The following is an 18,446-nucleotide window of genomic DNA, read 5'->3' as shown; positions in this document are numbered from 1 at the left end:
AAAAAAAAAAAAAAAAAAAAAAAAAAAAAAAAAAAAAAAAAAAAAAAAAAAAAAAAAAAAAAACACAAACCCAAAATTAAGAATCCTTATTGAAGAAGCTACTTGTTTCCTTTTTACAATCAGTTCTTTCTTTTCTTCATTGCAAAATTGACAAATACTCTCTCAGTTTCTCATCACAAAGCTTTCATTTCAACAAACTCAGCCCACTCATCCGCCGCAGCCTAAAGGCGATTTCTCAAGCAGAGCGCATGGGCCAACCGAGCAGTGGAGGAGACCCCGGTGGCGATGCCTCTCGGCTGGGAGAGAAAAGGCTGAGCTCCACAAAAGTTGCTGTCCCCATTCCAGCAGAAGCTCCATCCTTTTGAAATGTTCTAAACGAGATCGACCCCCTCTTCGTCGAGGAGGCATCGGAGATTCTGGGAGAGCTCATTTGAGAGGAGGGGCCATCATCAAGATGGGGTTGTTGGTTGGCAATAAGAGAAAGAGTGTCATTGTGATCATTGCTCGGCCTTCTCCTCGCCTCCAAATCCTGTAAATTGCCCAAAGCCAAAGAATCCGCCACTGGAAGGTACACGAGCATGCATATGCACAGCCCAGCACAACATAAAAGCACAAGAAAAGCTGAGAAAGTGAGAGCTTCAAATAAAAACTGCTCTGGTCTCCGAGAAACAGAAAAACCGAGTAATACAACCCTTAATGGGAGGAATCCTGAAACTGAGAATATCAGTGTGTACACTCTCCTCTGCAAGTTCTTATTGATGACCAGTTTCAAAATCTGCCTCCCAAGCCAAAACAAGTAGATGGTTAGGACGGTGGCAAAAAAGCCGAGGAGGATAGTACTCAGTAAAGGGTAAGTACAGAGCGCAATGTCCCGAGCACCTTTCGAACTAGATGCATTAACAATGGTGGCTGCACTAGTAAAATATTCTGGTAGTTTCTGACCGTATCTGCTATCTTTGTTTAGCTGGGGTCCAATAAGTATAACAACTATCTGAAGAACGAACACTGGGAAGCAGTAGAGAAAAATATACCCTGCTGTTTTCCTGTTCCATTTTCTGCTGAGAATTCCTGACTCCATATTCTGGAGGGGACCTCGAAGCAAAAACAAGAGCGTGAGAAATAGGCAAGGTTCTGCAAACCCGAGGTTCGAAACAATGTAACATTTGCATAACGTTTCCTGCCATTTTAAGTCATGCAACAATTCTCCCTCCCCTCGCAAGAAACTTAACCGACTAATTTCACCAACACCCCACCAGATCACAAATAAGATGAATGTAATTCGAATTATCCAAGGACCACTGAAGTAACTGAGTTGAATGCAACCTTCACTATGAATGCGAGACCGGAAGTAGCACGAGTAAACAATGCACAATAAACCAAGAAGAATCAATAGGGCCACTAAACAAATCGTCACCACACCGAATGCATCGGCAGCAAATCTCGTCAGGGGCATTACTCGATGCACAGATTCCAAGCATACTCTCTGCCAGCATGGATACTAAGGACCACTAATTGTTTATCAGCTTTCTTCCCACTTCTAATGAAAACAAAAGCAGGGCAACAACCCAGGCTGAACTCAAATTAACCACAAATTTCTGTAGAAGATGATAGGCAACAGCATTTGAAGTAGCAGTCATGAAGAACAATGCCCGTCTTCACGACCGACCTATGTATTCAAGCTTCTCTAGGCATAACAATCCATCTTGTTCATCTGCAGTGAAGTTGGAGAAAATAAGAACTTAGAAGCAACAGCATATAGAGTTTGAATAAAGAAAAAAAGAAGCAAGGAACAAATAGAATGTAATTTTAAAAAACGAATACTACTGATATCGCTGATGTCATAAATGAGAGGTAACCATAATTTCCAAAGAAGTCTTACAAGAAACTATGGCTTAAATGCACTTTAATCATCTCAAGCAAATATACATACTGTCAACTTTAAGACTACATGAGAAGGAGAAATAGTTGGTGCAGGAAAAAAACTATGAGCAGTAGAGGGTGTACACAGAATAAATGGAAGCAAAGGATGTAATGGAAATAATAAGGTTAAACAAATTCCTAAAGTATTCAACCAAATTTAGCCTACATTTTAATATAGATTCTCTTCAGTTCATGAAAGGGAAAAAGCAGGGCAAGCTTCCCAACATATTTAGATAGGAATCAATGAAAAATAAGCCAAGTTTTAAACCCAAATATTCAATTCTCTGATATAAGAAAACTCTTTTCATCAAAAAGAATTATTGCCATTACACATCAAAACGACTTCCAGAATGACGTTAAGCCACAGATTGGGTTTAAGACTTCAACTGCCTTGTTCAATGTTAGCACTTGAACAAGTATCCCGGAGTTGAACATTCTTCTAAATTTTTAGCTTTCAATTCTGTGCTAATCCTAAAATAATATACGTACATAACTCTAGGTATGGGTATATTTACGAACTACAATGCAAAAGTTTGTAAAACCAAACGATTCTCGCTTTAAGAATTGAACTAGCATTAGTCTAAACAATCCTATAAAAGTGAAGGAAAGATACAATTACATGTTCAAACCAAACTAAATTATCGCAATTCATGAAAAATCAGAAATGAATTTTCATCTTAAGCAAAACACTCTTGATATATTAACCGCCATAGCCAGTCATAGTAGTATATCAATCAATGAAACCTCCTGGTTCAAGATTCAACCATGATACAAAAGCAGGGTTTAACGCAACATTGAAAACCAACTCCCGCCGGAAACAAAAATATAAACGAGACATTAAGAAATTCTCAGCCATGTGAGTATCATCTGATAAACCCTCAATTATCCATAATTGAAAATGCAGTCATTAAAAATCCCTCGCCAACAAGAAGCATCCAACAAATGCACAGGAACGGAGCAACAAGCGCTAAGCTAATACAAACCCGAGAAAAATCATTCTGTACCCACAAAAAAAAATAAAGAATCAAATAAAAATTCATAGTTAATAGCTCAACATGCATGCTACAAACGGGAAGTCAAAGGAAATGAAAAAATAATTTAGAAAACAAGATAAATTAGCACAAAATCAATACAAAGAGAGGTATCAAAACGAAATGGACGGAAAACAAGATATCCAGTGATTTTAAGAAGAGAAACAAAATGCGAACGAAATCAAAGGAAAAACAGATCAAACGGAAGCTTACAGCGAGGGGAATCTTGATCTAGCAAACAGAAATGGAGTTTTGGATAAATCACAGAAGGAACCAAAGAACCCTAATCCTCCGGAGAGAGAGAAAGAAGACGCTGGCCAGAAAGACAGATAGAGAGAGAAAGAGAAGAGAGAGGAGCGGGACCGAGAGAACGTAGTTAGGGGAATAGGTGAGTGGGACTTTGTTGGTGACAGGCTGTCTCCAGCTGCGCGTCGAAGCCTCCAGCTTCGAGTGAGAATTTTGGTTCGGCGTATCCGAGCCTACGTGGACGTCGTCGTGGCGGCGTTTACGGCGACCCCTCCCTTTGGTGGTTGTTTGTATACAGGTTTAAGGTACCCTAACCTGGATTAAGAAGAACATGACGTTCTCTGTTTGGCTTCCAATTATGCCCGTAGCCGTTAATAATATTTTAATTTAATTAATCACTTCCCTAAATATTAATTCATTTCCAATTTATAAAACCAAATTTATTTTTAAAATAAAAATCCACTTATAATGCACCAAACGAAATTCTAGACGAGGCTGGAGACCTCCTAACACTTAATACATCTCTTTCTTGAAGCTCAACTTTGTATAACATATAAGGGAGGTCTCTGGTATAATATATAAGGGAGGTCTCTGGTGTCTTCTAGAATTTTCTTTGATGAGCTCATCATAGCTTGAATATTATAAGTGTACAAGGTTTATTGTAGTTTCTTGACTCTCGTCCTTATAATTGGACCTTGAGGTATGAAAATTCTTCGGTTAAGGGAGGTCTCTGGTATAATATATAAGGGAGGTCTCTGGTGTCTTCTAGAATTTCTTTTGATGAGCTCATCATAGCTTGAATATTATAAGTGTATAAGGTTTATTGTAGTTTCTTGACTCTCGTCCTTATAATTAGACCTTGAGGTATGAAAATTCTTCAGTCGTGGTTCATATCAATTGTACTGGTGGCAGTCATGGATGGAAAAGTGAGAAAATATAAACAAATTAAAATGTTACCTTTTTGTTAGTAATAAACAAAAAACCAACGATCATCAAACTTAGGAGTCCAAAACGTTTTCAAGCTCAAACCTCAAGCACCAAAAGTGTAACTTTTTTTCTTCTTGTTCGTTGCTATCTTCATAATGGTATGATATTGTCTACTTTTAACATAAGCTCTCAGACTTTGCTTTGGGCTTCGCCAAAAAAACTCAAATCAATAGAGATAATATCCATCACTTATAAACCCATGATCACTCTCTAAATTAGCCAATGTGGGACTCACTCCCAACAATCCTCAACAATTCTCCTCCCTTCCCCATCTTCTTCCTCGAACAACCCTCAACCTCCACAGATTAAAATATACAACCCTCTCCAATGTCCTAACCACACTCTCGAGTCTCGACCTCATTAAAAATTGAACCCTCACATCGCTTCAAAATCTTCCTTGCAAGCCTCGGTGCATTCGACTCTTTCCATTCTCTAAATTTGTCTCTAATTCTTATCCAGGTAGCATCGTGAACCCGTTGTTGTTGTTGTAGTGATCGAAAATTCTGTTTTCTTTGATGAACATTCTCATGCACAACTTTGCGAGGAGTTATACAATGGCTTTATCGATAATATCAAAATTGCGATCCTTAAAAAAAAAAAATATATATATATATATATTAAATCAAAATTTTAAATATTTATTAGACATTTTTAAAATTAAAAAAAAGTATGATTTTAATTTAATGGAGAGTAAAAGAACATCTACTAAAGTAAGATTTAGGAGAGAGAAAGAAAAAGACAAACTTTAATTAATAATTTAAGTTAAAAAAAAAAAAAATTAAAAAGAAAATCATTAATCCGATCTCTTACTTCAGTCCCACTCTCTCCCCCTTCGCATTCGGTCCGAAGACGCCGAGAGAAAACTACGGAGGCAGATTTTTTTCAATTTCGATTCAAACCATGAGCAACGAATAGTATGTTATACTTGAATTCGGTTCATGATTTTTTTTTTTTTTTTAATTTTCCTTCTTCAATCCAACTCCTCAGATATCTAATTCGTTGTTTATGCTGTTTTCCCTTTTGCAGTGATTATTTGTTCAAGCTCTTGCTAATCGGTGACTCTTCTGTTGGAAAGTCGTGCCTTCTTCTCAGATTTGCGGTGAGTTGGCTGTAGAACTTTTGATTTCTGCATTTTTTGTTTTCATCTTTTTATGTGTCGGTTTGTGGAAATGGGGATGATTTAGGGCTTTATCTCGTGTTTTTTAGGGGTTATGTTCATCAGTACAGAAATACTTAATTGCTTTGTTTTTCTTTCCTGTTTTTCTCAGGATGATTCCTATGTGGATAGCTATATAAGTACGATTGGAGTTGATTTCGTGAGTTTCGAAACCGTTGCCTTCTTTTTGTACTTTATATAGATCTTGTATGGGCCATTGCTTTGGATTTTGCTCTTTATGGCTAATTTTCTGTGATTTTTCAGAAAATCAGAACTGTGGAACTGGATGGAAAGACCGTTAAGCTCCAGATTGTGAGTAGGCTTACATAGCTTCTTGTTTCTAGAAATTTTCTTTCTTATTCATGGAGGGTATCTTTCTTTGCTGCGTGATTAATCATTTAATAGCCTTGTGACGGCTTATACATCTGGGAAATAGAACGGTTTTTTTGCTTTCAGATACTTTCTAAAGTCTAGCTTTTCATCTTCTGATTCAGTTGCATGTTTCTATATTTATATGTATAGATCTTCTCAGCTGTATGTTTATGTATGTTTATGTGTAAGACCCCACATCGACTAGGGAGGAGAACGAAGCATTCTTTGTAAGGGCGTAGAAACCTCTCCTTAGCAGACTTGTTTTAAAAACCTTGAGGGGAAGCCCGAAAGGGAAAACCCAAAAAAGATAATATCTGCTAGCGGTGAGTTTGAGCTGTTACAAATGGTATCAGAGCTAGACACCGGGCGGTGTGCCAGCAAGGAGGACGCTGGGCCCTGAAGGGTGTGGATTGAGGGGTCCCACATCGATTAGAGAAGGGAACAAGTGCCAGCGAGGATGCTGGGCCCTAAGGGGAGGGGGTGAATTGTGAGATTTCACATCGATTGGGGAGGAGACCGAAACTTTCTTTATAAGGGTGTGGAAACCTCCCCTTAGCAGACATGTTTTAAAAACCTTGAGGGGAAGCTCGAAAGAAAAAATCCAAAGAAGACAATATTTGCTAGTGGTGGGTTTGGGCTGTTACATTATGTTACATTATGTGTCTCTGATCTTGTAGTCTGCTATTACATTCTTGTGCTCTGGCCAAAATAGGGAAAACCCAAAGTAAGGCCTTTTGGATCATAAAGGCCAAAATATGGAGCGTTTCTACTTAGTTTTCTTTTATAATTTATCTATTAATATGAAATTTAAATTTCAGGCGACATTCATCATGTTCGTACACAGGCTGTTAAATCACTTGTTTTTTCGGTTGTGGTGTTGCTATGCTTATCAGATTCAATCATAATATATATGCCTAACTGCTGAAAGCTTTTGTAAGTATTGATAGACGAACAGAACAAAGTGGATAATGTTGCTATGCGAATTGTTAGAGACGTGAAATTGAATGTGCAGTTACCTTTACAAATATTGTTGACTGTCTATTCCACTTCTTCTGTCTTCCCTTTTTTTTACAAAAGCTGTATTCCTCATATTTCACGGACTTGTTGAAATCTAATTTGATATGCAGAAGACTTGACTGATTCTATTGTTTTATTCTTTTTAGTGGGACACTGCTGGTCAGGAGAGATTCAGGACTATCACAAGCAGCTATTACAGAGGAGCACATGGAATAATTGTAAGAATCTTCCCTGTTAAGTTCAGGGATTAAAATATTTGTATTGTGAGTTTACGAGATCTCTCTCATACTTGTTCTCAGCCTGTTGTTTAGATTAGAACACCTAATTTGCTGGTTCTTGATTAGAATATTTTGTTCTAATGTCACATTGTTGCTGTAAATGGGGCCCCTCGCCCTTCCGATTTGAGAATGTGGCTGAACCATTCTGAATTTTTGCCAATGGTAGAATACTGGCGGAAGAATACACTCCTCCATGGGTGGCCGGGGCACGGTTTCATCAACAAAAAAAAATTGTTATTAGCGTCGTAAGCCCATAAGCCAATATCAGTTTGTATTAGTTGTGGAAAAAACCCTTAAGCCGATCAATTGGGAGGATGCGATCTCTTAAAATAACTTGCCCAGAAAGTGAATTGGGGATTTTTTTTTTTTGTCAGGTTCATTAGTTGACTTTTTTTTTTTTTATCAAAGAAACGTGCCATCGTCACAATATTTTGTTTGAATTGCAACAGATTGTTTATGATGTCACTGAGATGGAGAGCTTTAACAACGTCAAGCAATGGCTGAATGAGATTGATAGATATGCTAATGATAGTGTGTGCAAGCTTTTAGTAGGAAATAAGTGTGATTTAGTTGAGAACAAGGTTGTTGACACAGAGACAGCAAAGGTATAATTTTTATTTTAGCCGTGCCATAATTTTTGAACTTCCAACTTTTCTTTTCGCTTACTACAAACGTTTAGCAAGTTCATTCAGCCACCTTTGATCGAACGTTCCTATTAATTTTTATGATCTTCGATGTAAATCTGGTATATATATATGTGTGCACTTCCGAAGTTCTAATACTACTCTGTCGAGTATCATTGGTTTTAGGTCGTGTCCCTTCTGGCCTGCCCCCTTGAATATAGAAAATAAGTTGACTTAATACTCGATTTATTATATTTTCCTCTTCATGGATGGATTGCAGGCATTTGCAGACGAGCTCGGAATTCCTTTTCTGGAGACGAGTGCAAAAGACTCGATCAATGTGGAGCAAGCTTTCTTAACTATGGCTGCTGAAATAAAGAAAAAGTAACAACCATTCTGCCCGTTCTTTCTTTTCGTTCTTCCTTCCTTCGGCGTCGTTGAAAAATTCAATGGCTTGATGTTGAATTTCTCTGTCGTTATGCTTTGTTTCTGACATTTCAAAATGGATTTTAGAATGGGGAGCCAGCCAAGTTCGTCGATGTCGTCGGGGAATGTGCAAATGAAGGGGCAACCAATTGAGCAAAAGAGCAGCTGTTGCAGTTGAGAAGAAGAAGAAGTCGCCTAATTATATAAAAGGTAAAATCTAAGTTAACAGGTTTCTTAAGAAGAAGTCGTCTTTACTTTGTGTTGGCTCAAGGATTTCAATGTTATGGTGAATTGTTCCCTATTTGAAACGTTTCTGTGTATAAATGTTTTGTGACACTCACCTTTGGATACTTTTCTGTCTCTCCTAATCATCTCCATACACTGAAGTCTGGAGAGAATTATATCAGTGTAGTTTGGAGTAAAGAAAATCATTCCGACATTCATTGAGGACAGTCATATTTCGTCGTGTCGTGTCGCCATGTTACTTTTGTGATATTCTAGCCACTGTAATATACTCTTTTCCATAGCTTTTCTAGCAACTAGGAGGTGCCTTGTTGCACCACGGTACCATAGGACCATATTTAGTGGGATGTCGGGCTTAAACATTGGATCGGTGCTAAGAGTATCTCTTGCTCGTGTCTCGGTGGAAAAGAATTGATTTGAAAACAACCCATATAGGTTTGTATATAGTTAATTGATTTGTGAATCATTGATGACAGTCATATTTCGTCGTGTCGCCATGTTAGTTTTGTGATGTTCTAGTCATTGTAATGTACTCTTTGCCATTACTTTTCTAGCAACTAGGTGGTGCCTTGTTGCACTACGGTACCATAGGACCATATTTAGTGGGATATCGGGCTTAAACTTCAGATCGATGCTATGAGTATCTCTTGCTCGTGTGTCTCGGTGGAAAAGAACTGATTTGAAAACAACCCATATAGGTTTATATATAGTTAATTGATTCGTGAATCATTGAGGACAGTCATATTTCGTCGTATCGCCATGTCAGTTTTGTGATGTTCTAGCCACATTAATATATTCTTTCCCGTAACTTTTCTGGCAACTAGGTTGTGATGTCCTACATTGGTTGGGTTGGGGAGGAGAACAAACCACCATTTATAAGGGTGTGGAAACTTTCCTCTAGTAGACGCGTTTTAAAGCTGGGGAGGAGAACAAACCACCATTTATAAGGGTGTGGAAACCTTCCCCTAGTATACGCGTTTTAAAGCTTTGAGGGGAAGCTCGAAAGGGAAATCTCAAAGAGGACAATATCTGTTAGCGGTAGATCTGGGTCGTTACATAGGTGGTGTCTTGTTGCATCACGGACCTATAGGACCATATTTAGTGGGATGTCGGGCTTAAACTTCGGATCGGTGCTAGGAGTATCTCTTGCTCGGGTGTCTCAGTGGAAAATAACTAATTTGAAAACAACCCCTATAGGTTTATATATATATATATATATACATACTTAATTTATTGATGAGTTCAACCTCTTCCACGATCACATAAAACTTTTTTTTTTTTTTTTTTTTTCACTTTCCTACTTAGTATTTCATTTTATCAACAATACAATTTAATTCTTAATTTATTTTAGTTTACCGCATCATTTCATTAACAATTAAAAAGATATTTATTTTACAAAACAATTATTTGATTTTATCCAACAAAATAGATTTTGATATTACATTATAACAATACCTTTTGTTAATTTATAAAATAATTATTTAATTTAACACACAAAATATGTTTTCGAATAAAATTAGAATTATATTTTTATTCTATTGAAATTAAGTCAGACCAAATCAGGAATAAATAAATAAATAAATAAATCATTTGAAATTAGGATGGCTAATATATTTATTATATTTTAGCATTTAAAAAATATAAAAATCACGCATAAATATTGGGTCAACATCGGATATGGAATATGCCATCGCATCACAGAATCATTTACATATTTCTCTCTCATGTTTTTTTCCCTTTCATTTATTAATTTATAGTTAAATATAAAATTCAAATTCTAAATATTATTACACAAATTTTAATAATTTTAGGAATCTAAAAATTTATTAGATATCAATAACTCTATATCTATTAAATTTTATAAATTCCAAATAAATTTATATATATTTTTTAAAAATTTGTTTAAATTACCATAAACCAGGGATGGTTGGGGAAGCTTATGCATTATTTTAATTTTTAAATTATGTATTAATATATAAAAAATTCAATATTTTGAATTTCTTTAATATTTGAGAAAAAAAATAATAAATAAACGATACATTTTAATTTTACAACATAATTTCATTAAAAGGATTTTTAAATTAAAACATAAATTTAGCCCTAAATTACAAAAATATATGGGTTTTGGCCCTTTACAGCAAAATTTGGTGTGACCCGACCCGGAAGTGACCCGACCCGGAAGCAGCCTAAACAAAACCCTAGTTCCTCACTTAATATAGTCTCTTACACACAACTATAGTCTTTCCTCTCACTCTCGGAAGAACGCTAGCCTTTCACAGGTTTCATTTCTCTCATCTTTTTTCTGGTTAGCAGTGTTTGTTTCATCAGAAGTCAGTCTCGACTTTGAATCTCTTCGATATAATGTTGAATTCTCTCTATATAACTGACTTTGGATCTCTTCGATTTACTGTTGAATTCTCTTTATGTAACTAACTGTTCGTTTGATGTAGGTCAGATCTGATTTGTGAGGTAAACGTATTTTCCGCGAAGCGATGGCTCTGGTGAGCACCTCTCGTTACTTCCGGTTTTGTTTTGTGATATGTTTTGAATTTTTTTAATTATATTTTACTTCCTTTTTTGTGATCTTTTTATGTTGTGTTGAATTTTTTATTATATATATATATTTTTTGTCAAGAAATGGTTACAAGAAGAGGAGGTTTATCGTCTTGTTGTTTTGGATCTGTGTTTTGTCATATTGGTTCATCAGAAGTTTGTGTTGTGATCTTCATCAGAAGTTTATGTTGTGATATTTGTGGCTAAGTTCTAGGGCGTTTCAGTGTTTTAGTTTGGAGAATCTAATACACATTCTTGTTCACAATCTAATACACTTCCATATGCTGTTTAATTCAGGTGTTTCACGTTGATAATTGTGATTGAAATTTGATTGCATATATTTAGTATTAGACATAGTTGCTTTACTTGTATTATTGATGATCGATGAGTACTCTTTCCTCTTTTGTGTACTGTGAATGATAATTGGTTGATATGTTCTTGAAGTATATGTGTATTGATTTTGCAGGTCCTGCATTCTTGGAAGGCTAACAAAAATGCTTACAAGGCTTTTATAGCTGCTGAATACAATGGTGTCAAAATTGACCTTTCTCCAGATTTTGTCATGGGCGTAACCAATAAAAGTCCTGAATATCTGAAAATGAATCCTATTGGGAAGGTAAACAAATATCTGCTCTGGTGATTTGACCATGTGAGATATAGCAATTCTTTTATTCTATGACTCATTTGTGCCTATTTTAGGTTCCTGTGTTGGAAACACCCGACGGTGCTATCTTTGAGAGCAATGCTATAGCTCGCTATGGTAATTATTATTATGTGTTTCTCCACAGAAGAGACTTTATAACTATGCAAATGGGTTAAAATGAAAATCTTCTTCTTATTATGCTAAAATTTTCTGTTATTGCTGCAGTTGCTCGTTTGAAGGACAGCAGTTTATTTGGCTCTTCCTCAATTGACTACGTAAGATCCTTTGTTTTCTTTAAATGGTTTTGATTATGCTTTCATTTCCTTAGATTACTTAGATCGGAAAGCAATGTGTTTGATTTTATTATCATACCGTTCATTCTATTGTTTTCAGGGACATGTTGAACAATGGATCGATTTCTCCACAACGGAAATAGATGCTCATATTTCAACAATTTTGAGGCCTAGATTTGGATATGGTGTTTACCATCCTGCTGTAAGTTAGAACTCGAAGCTTATTTTCTTCTCATTTAATCCTTTTTTGTGCGTATTGAGATCTTGAAAAGTGGATTGTTTCCATGGCATATGACTTATTCTATGTGTTATTTTCTGCATGAAGGTAGAAGAAGCTGCAAACGCTGCCCTAAAACGATCTTTTGCTGCTTTGAACTCTTACCTTGCTTCAAACACATTCCTTGTTGGTCATTCTGTGACACTGGCTGATATCATTTTGACATGCAATCTCTATTTGGGATTTACGTATATATTGACTAAAAGCTTTACTTCCGAGTTCCCTCACGTCGAGAGGTACTTCTGGACGTTGGTCAATCAACCAAATTTCCAAAAGATAATTGGTGAGGTAAAGCAGACTGATGCCATTCCACCAGTGAAAACACCTGAAGAGGCTGCAGCAGCTGCCAAACCAAAGCCTGAGCCCAAGAAACAAGAAGAGAAGCCCAAAGCAGCACCTGCTGCAGAAGAGGAGGCACCAAAGCCGAAGGCCAAAAATCCTCTCGACCTGCTTCCTCCCAGTAAGATGATTTTGGACGAGTGGAAACGTCTCTACTCGAACACTAAAACCAACTTCCGTGAGGTTGCAATCAAAGGTATAACCATTCTTCAGCCCCATGTAAGAAACATAGCTGCAATTTCCCCTTGAGAAGGAACTGTTGTATAATTGAAGTGGTCTATGTTCATTTGTTTATGCAATGCAGGATTCTGGGACATGTATGACCCTGAAGGATACTCCCTTTGGTTCTGTGATTACAAATACAACGACGAGAACACAGTTTCATTCGTGACTTTGAACAAAGTCAGCGGATTTCTTCAGAGAATGGATCTTGCTCGCAAGTATGCCTTCGGAAAGATGCTCGTGATCGGATCAGAGGCTCCATTCAAGGTGAAGGGGCTATGGCTTTTCCGTGGACAAGAAATCCCGCAATTTGTGATCGATGAATGCTATGATATGGAACTATACGAGTGGAAGAAGGTGGATATCTCGGACGAAGCCCAGAAGGAGAGGGTGAACCAAATGATTGAAGACCAGGAACCATTCGAGGGTGAAGCTCTTTTGGATGCTAAATGCTTCAAGTGAGTAATAGAGTAAAGCTAGCTTTCAGGTGGTGTGGTTGGGGCTTTGGACTAGAGGAGGGACGACTGACGTGTGAGGAAGGTTACCGTGGACGTTTTGAGTCGATTTTGTCTTCTATTTATTTTCGGAGTCGAGGTGAACTTTCTTGTGCTTTCTAATTGAACTTTACATTTATATTTAGCTTAAGCTTATGGGGTGCTGTTATGATTCTTGTTTACATTTAAGTATAATTTTAACTTTCATGAAGTGAATTGTTGTTTTAGATTGTTACAGAAATGATCTTATATTAGTGTCCTTGAATAGCCTAATTTTTTGTTTTTCTATGTTAAATTTTAAATTTTTTGTTTTTCTATGTCAATTTTTTAGTTATATTTCTGTTTTTAAATTTCTTTTTTAGGAAGAAATGTTGTTTTATAAAATGTGGGAAGGCATGTAAATAATAATAATTTAGAGAAAAATGTTTAATATGGTAAATTTAGAGAGGAAAAAAAAAATATAGACTTTAGAGATAAAATAAGTAAAATTTGAGAATGAATGATATATTAGATAAATAAATATAAATGAGAAAAAAATAAAGGAAATTTAGGGATTTATTTATTAGAGAGAGAAAAATAGTTTTTTGTTTTCAAAATTTGACATACATTTTTTAAAAACATTATGATAATAATAATAAAAAACTTATAAATGAAATTAATGTTCATAAATTTAATTTTTTATACAAATAAAAAATTCAATAATTATCACCAGAAGTTTTGGGTTTTTATTCTATGAGTTTAAAGATTACATCTCTATTTTTTTTTTTTTTTTTTTGTAAATTATTTGTTATCGGTTTTTTGTAGTACAATTATTTTCGATTATTTAGAGAATTTCTTGTTCAATTATCTAATATTTATTCTATTTTGATGCGTTGGAGTAAATTTAAGTGTTTATTAATAATTCATGAAAAAAAGCTATTCCTATTTTAAAACCACTTTTATCATACCATAATTAAATATAAGAAATTAATTGGGCTTAAAGAAAATGTTATTTATAATTTTAGACTTTAACTAAAAAATTTTATCTCAGAAAAACCTAAAGATTAAGAAATACCATTTTTTAAAATAAAAAATGAAAATATAAAGGGTTATTATTATTATTATTATTATTATTTTAATGTTTTTTAAATATTCCTCAATATCAAATTAATTGAATATATTTGTAAATTTTGATGCAAAGTATAATCATGCATCTTGAACAACTTCGAAAGGTAGCTTTAGCATTAGCGTGGTTTGGCAACTTTCAGCTTTCCCTTCAACTTCTTCCATTTCTCTACTGCCAGCGATCGAGCGTTTCAATTTGTTGCGGAGGTTCTAGATACGGATAGTCAGACAATCGATATGAGCAGAAATTTGAGTCGCAGATCGTCTGATTTGGTTGCGCTTTCCGCTTCGCTTTCCCTACTTTTCGTCTCCGGTACTTCTTCAGATCTCTCTCTCTTTTTTTATTTTTTAATCTTTTGCTTTATTCGGTTTCTGCGATCTGTCTATTGATTTGTGCAATTTTTCCTTCTCTTTTCTTTGCTGATTCTGTTACTGGATGCTCTTGATGTGAATCGAATGACTGGGGGATGCAATTGACTGTTTTTCATGAATTCTGTGTTGAGATCTTGTTTTTGTTTGATTTTTAGTATCCTTCCCTGTTAATTAGTTGAACATGTCCTTCGGAATCTTTGTTTCTTTATGCTTTCTCAGTTAAATTAGTACTTTCAGAACTTCATAATCTGTTTATATGAAAGTTTGTGGCTGTAATCAGTTAATTTCAATTTCGCAATGTGTAAGCGAGACAAGCAGTTGCACGAAATACTAGTACTACTTAATCTGTGTTTTTTTAAAGGAAATCTCGATATTGTCATAAAAAATAACTTCTTGTACATTCTTTCTTTGAAGTTTATGGAGGTACAAAAAGTGTGTACCATAAAGCAGCCATAAAATTTGTTCATTCAATAGCTACGCACTGTTTTTCTCATTGCCAATGAAATGAGGAGTTTCGGTTCATCTCTGCTTTCGATGTTTATTTCCTTAAACCCGTACTCAAATTTCATTATTTATTATTTTCCTTTTCTATGCTTTTTTGGGCAAAGGAGATGCAAGTATGCTGTAGTGTATTGGTATTTTACCTGTGTAGATTCCAAACCCCATGGTTACTTTTTCGTTTTGTGCATTTTCCATTATCTTTTATCTAGAAATGAATTTTTTTTGTCGAATGATAAATGACCAGTCATCAATTAGTACATGTTGAGTCATTAATTTTTACTTTTGCAGCTATCTCTTAACACTTCTTTTGGTTGGCTACTACAGCCCTTTCTAATGATTCCAGTGGCAAAGATAGTATTAACTCCGGGAAGCATTCATCCTCAAGCAGCAAAACTGGCTCTATGGTTGCCATCATCCTCCTTGGGTTTTTGGTAGTTGTGTTATTATCATTTTTCCTTTTCAAGCTATGGCAGAAGAAGAGAAGAGAGGAGCAATATGCCCGACTTCTGAAATTGTTTGAAGAAGATGATGAGCTTGAGGTCGAACTTGGTCTTCGGGATTGAAGAATATCTGAAATTCTAGTTCACTGAAGCTGGGTATGTCCTTGATCTCGTCATCCTTTTATTTCTTACCTGAAATAGCTTACTTCATATTGATATGCTGGTGTGGTATGTCATGTCTATTAGATGATCTGGTTGCCCATGACGAATAGAATATGAACAAACTATATTCAATGGCATATGTATGCTTCTATCCATGGCTGCATGACCAGTAGTTACTTTTCTTATTTAATTTGATTGATATTAATTTTCTTTGGAGAATTACAAAAGGGACTTTCCACTTGGCCAAAAGTATAGATATACATAGAGATAGAAAGAGGGCTTTGCACTTTCACCAATATGAAGCCAAAAAAGAACTGAATACAAAAAATTGTGAAAAGTATGCCTTTTATAGTTATTGCTGGCGTTTCATAGGAAAAAAAATGTTGGCATGTTTGTGCCAACAGGAATGCATAATGCTTATATATGTGCAGTTATATAGTTGATTGCTCAGTTTTGCATCTCCATTCCTTCATTTTGGAACCACTTTTACATCTTAAAAGGCTAAAAATACTTTTTAGGTATCGACTAACTCCTCCCTTTCCTGTTTTCTCATCGTCTCCCATTTTTATTCCTTCTTTGCCAGCCATTCTATTGCAAGCTTGACTCTCTCATCTTGACTTAAACTTACAATTTACTATTAAAACTCTTATATGGGAAGTGGAAAAGCCTGACGTGGTGTCTTAAAAAGTAAATAGATACCTTAGAGACTTAGCTGAAGCTGCTAGGTGGGGCGAGAGTAAGTTTCAAGTAATATTCATAAAAGGATATCTGTTTTGAGTGCATGTTTTCTATATAGGAAATATATTATTAATAGGAAAATTCGATAGATGGAGAGGCATCATGAAGCACTGCCAAGATCGTTACAAGACGTTCTATCAATTGGTACTACTAAAAAGAATCTAATTACAAAATAAATTGGAGAACTCCATGAGCAGCCATTTAATAAAAATTATGATCTCCCACACATTTTAGAAAAGATCATATGATTGCCTTCCGTCCATACTTTTTTCATAATTTAGCCGTAGCAACATTTTCCCATAAAAGTGTGGCATTTCATTTGAAAGGATATCGAGAAAGAGCTGTTCCATGGAAGAACAACCCTTGTAAACAGCAGAAAATACCAAATTCGATAAGAAGCTAATGGCAATAGTTTGTGCCATGAGGGTAGGAATAAAGAGTTAACTTCGACTCTCCTAATTCTTACTGCACAATGCCTTTGGAATGTGTTTGATGTGTTAACTAGACCCAAAGCTGGAGTTTACAGGAAAAGTATAACTTTCTTAGGGGCCTGTTTCCATAACTTCTCTGAGTAATGAAAGTATAGGATTCTGTTTCCTTTGGTACTTAGAGAAGGGCATTCATTTGTAAGCACATGAAGAAAACAGGTAACCCGGCAACAGGGTGTTAAAAATCTTCAACAAAAACCGTAGATATCCCCAAGATACATCTTTGAGCTTTAGTTGAGCTTGAGTGTGTTAGATCTTCGTTTTCAAAAATAGGGCATAAGTGTGCATGACTAGTAACGCGTCCATAGAAGATGATTTTGCAACAACATCTAGTCCAATTATTTAAGTTAAATTACAAGTTTGGTTCTAAAATTTGAGGTGTGTATCTATATGTTCTTTGAGCTTTAAAAGTATTTTAAAGCATGGAATACGTTCCTAAACTTTCAATTTTGTGTCTAATAGGTACTTGAACTTTCAATTTTGTGTGTAATAGGTCGCTCACAAATTTGAAAATTTTAAAAATTAATTGATCTATTTGATATAAATTTGAATTTTATGTCTAATAAAACTCTAAAATTTTAATTTTGTATTTAGTAAATATTTGAATTTTGAACCATTTGAAAATTCAAAAGCTTGTAAATGAACCAATTATTTACTTTCTCAGTGACTTTATGATTTAGTGTTCTGATTCTGGCTGTTGTACTGCTTGCTATAGATTTTTTAGATCTTTTAGACCTGATACATTAGCTTTTACGTGGTTCTTGCATCGCCATCGTTTCTTTTCGAGTCCGTCCCTCATTAGTTAGGCAGTATATATCATAGATTATTACAGCTCAAATGTTCAGGCACTTCTCTTGATTTTCCTTCTTTTCTGTGCAAAGTTGCATATAATTTTCGAACGTTCCCTGTTCGTAGATCTGAGAATCTCTCAATCGACCCGACACTCTGCTGGCTTTTTTCACAGGCTCAGAAACCATTATGTTGGAATTATTGCATTTCAAATGGCTAAAAGATGGTGAGATGATAGCTTGAGTTTGCTGTAAGGTTAGATTTTTTTTTTTTTTTTTCTTTTCCCCTGATTTTTGAAAATTCTGGGGTGGTGCAGAGCCTTGTAATTCCCGTATTATAGTGAATCATTTTGTAAGGAGTGCTTGAAGAAAATACGAGTTCAGGTTTTGTAAAACTGATGTCATATACCAAGTTTAATGGTGAAAGGGTTTTGACTAAGGCCCCAAATATTCTTCTTTCCGTTAAAGACAGTGCTAATACGAGCATAGCTTAACCACTAGCTAAGGCATATGTCCTCGAGCCTAGGGGTCAAGTGTTCTTCATTCTCCCACCCAACAAAGAACTCGAAATATATATATAAGCCAACTTTAGGACGTATTAGATGGTGACGTATTCTTGAATTTTTGTTGACATTTCTATTGTTATTTTCAGATGTCCATGTGATATCACTAATTAATCCAAATATATATATACTTAAGAACATTAACTCAAAAAAAAAAAAAAAAAAAAAAA

At 35.3% G+C, this 18,446-nt stretch overlaps 4 protein-coding genes across 7 annotated transcripts; 3 read left to right on the top strand and 1 right to left on the bottom strand.

Moving 5' to 3' along the window:
• Positions 1–58: 58 nt before the first annotated feature.
• Positions 59–3,344, bottom strand: LOC111436062. Its single transcript, XM_023073753.1, has 2 exons — positions 3,165–3,344; positions 59–1,711 (listed from the first exon to the last, which is right to left on the bottom strand). Exon 2 carries the CDS (start codon positions 1,451–1,453, stop codon positions 236–238), a length of 1,218 nt encoding a protein of 405 aa, XP_022929521.1. The 5' UTR covers positions 1,454–1,711; positions 3,165–3,344; the 3' UTR covers positions 59–235.
• A 1,634-nt stretch (positions 3,345–4,978) lies between these two features.
• On the top strand, positions 4,979–8,508 carry LOC111436063 (ras-related protein RABD1-like). Its single transcript, XM_023073754.1, has 8 exons — positions 4,979–5,098; positions 5,211–5,283; positions 5,453–5,500; positions 5,605–5,652; positions 6,876–6,947; positions 7,457–7,612; positions 7,911–8,014; positions 8,144–8,508. Exons 1-8 carry the CDS (start codon positions 5,085–5,087, stop codon positions 8,232–8,234), a joined length of 606 nt encoding a protein of 201 aa, XP_022929522.1. The 5' UTR covers positions 4,979–5,084; the 3' UTR covers positions 8,235–8,508.
• A 2,003-nt stretch (positions 8,509–10,511) lies between these two features.
• On the top strand, positions 10,512–13,355 carry LOC111435990 (elongation factor 1-gamma). 2 transcript variants are annotated; one of them, XM_023073643.1, is made up of 8 exons: positions 10,512–10,578; positions 10,750–10,800; positions 11,319–11,468; positions 11,552–11,612; positions 11,721–11,770; positions 11,889–11,990; positions 12,114–12,600; positions 12,709–13,355. In XM_023073643.1, exons 2-8 carry the CDS (start codon positions 10,792–10,794, stop codon positions 13,086–13,088), a joined length of 1,239 nt encoding a protein of 412 aa, XP_022929411.1. In that variant the 5' UTR covers positions 10,512–10,578; positions 10,750–10,791; the 3' UTR covers positions 13,089–13,355. The 2 variants fall into 2 exon arrangements, with proteins under 2 accessions (XP_022929411.1, XP_022929412.1); XM_023073644.1 differs by having other exon boundaries at positions 10,520–10,578; positions 10,755–10,800.
• Positions 13,356–14,298: 943 nt separating this feature from the next.
• Positions 14,299–18,180, top strand: LOC111436082. 3 transcript variants are annotated; one of them, XM_023073778.1, is made up of 3 exons: positions 14,299–14,537; positions 15,422–15,693; positions 17,841–18,180. In XM_023073778.1, the coding sequence occupies exons 1-2, from the start codon at positions 14,462–14,464 to the stop codon at positions 15,658–15,660; spliced, it is 315 nt and encodes a 104-aa protein (XP_022929546.1). In that variant the 5' UTR covers positions 14,299–14,461; the 3' UTR covers positions 15,661–15,693; positions 17,841–18,180. The 3 variants fall into 3 exon arrangements, with proteins under 3 accessions (XP_022929546.1, XP_022929547.1, XP_022929545.1); XM_023073779.1 differs by having other exon boundaries at positions 17,807–17,879; XM_023073777.1 differs by having other exon boundaries at positions 14,300–14,537; positions 17,890–18,180.
• The last annotated feature ends 266 nt before the right edge of the window (positions 18,181–18,446 follow it).

The sequence above is a fragment of the Cucurbita moschata genome, unplaced genomic scaffold (genome assembly GCF_002738365.1).
Source record: "Cucurbita moschata cultivar Rifu unplaced genomic scaffold, Cmos_1.0 Cmo_Scf00051, whole genome shotgun sequence".
NCBI classification, from domain to species: Eukaryota; Viridiplantae; Streptophyta; class Magnoliopsida; order Cucurbitales; family Cucurbitaceae; genus Cucurbita; species Cucurbita moschata.
The sequence above is the reverse complement of the archived record's forward strand: the minus strand, read 5'-3'. Positions and strand labels throughout refer to the sequence as shown.

Bases quoted from the DNA above. Each gene is read 5' to 3' on its own strand.
- LOC111436062 (XM_023073753.1), bottom strand. From the start codon at position 1,453: ATGCCCCTGACGAGATTTGCTGCCGATGCATTCGGTGTGGTGACGATT.
- LOC111436063 (XM_023073754.1), top strand. The intron at 5,653-6,875 runs GTGAGTAGGCTT...TATTCTTTTTAG, and splicing joins AGACCGTTAAGCTCCAGATT to TGGGACACTGCTGGTCAGGA. The intron at 7,613-7,910 runs GTATAATTTTTA...GATGGATTGCAG, and splicing joins TTGACACAGAGACAGCAAAG to GCATTTGCAGACGAGCTCGG.
- LOC111435990 (XM_023073643.1), top strand. The intron at 11,991-12,113 runs GTAAGTTAGAAC...TTCTGCATGAAG, and splicing joins ATGGTGTTTACCATCCTGCT to GTAGAAGAAGCTGCAAACGC. The intron at 12,601-12,708 runs GTATAACCATTC...TATGCAATGCAG, and splicing joins CCGTGAGGTTGCAATCAAAG to GATTCTGGGACATGTATGAC.
- LOC111436082 (XM_023073778.1), top strand. From the start codon at position 14,462: ATGAGCAGAAATTTGAGTCGCAGATCGTCTGATTTGGTTGCGCTTTCC. The intron at 14,538-15,421 runs GTACTTCTTCAG...TGGCTACTACAG, and splicing joins TTCCCTACTTTTCGTCTCCG to CCCTTTCTAATGATTCCAGT.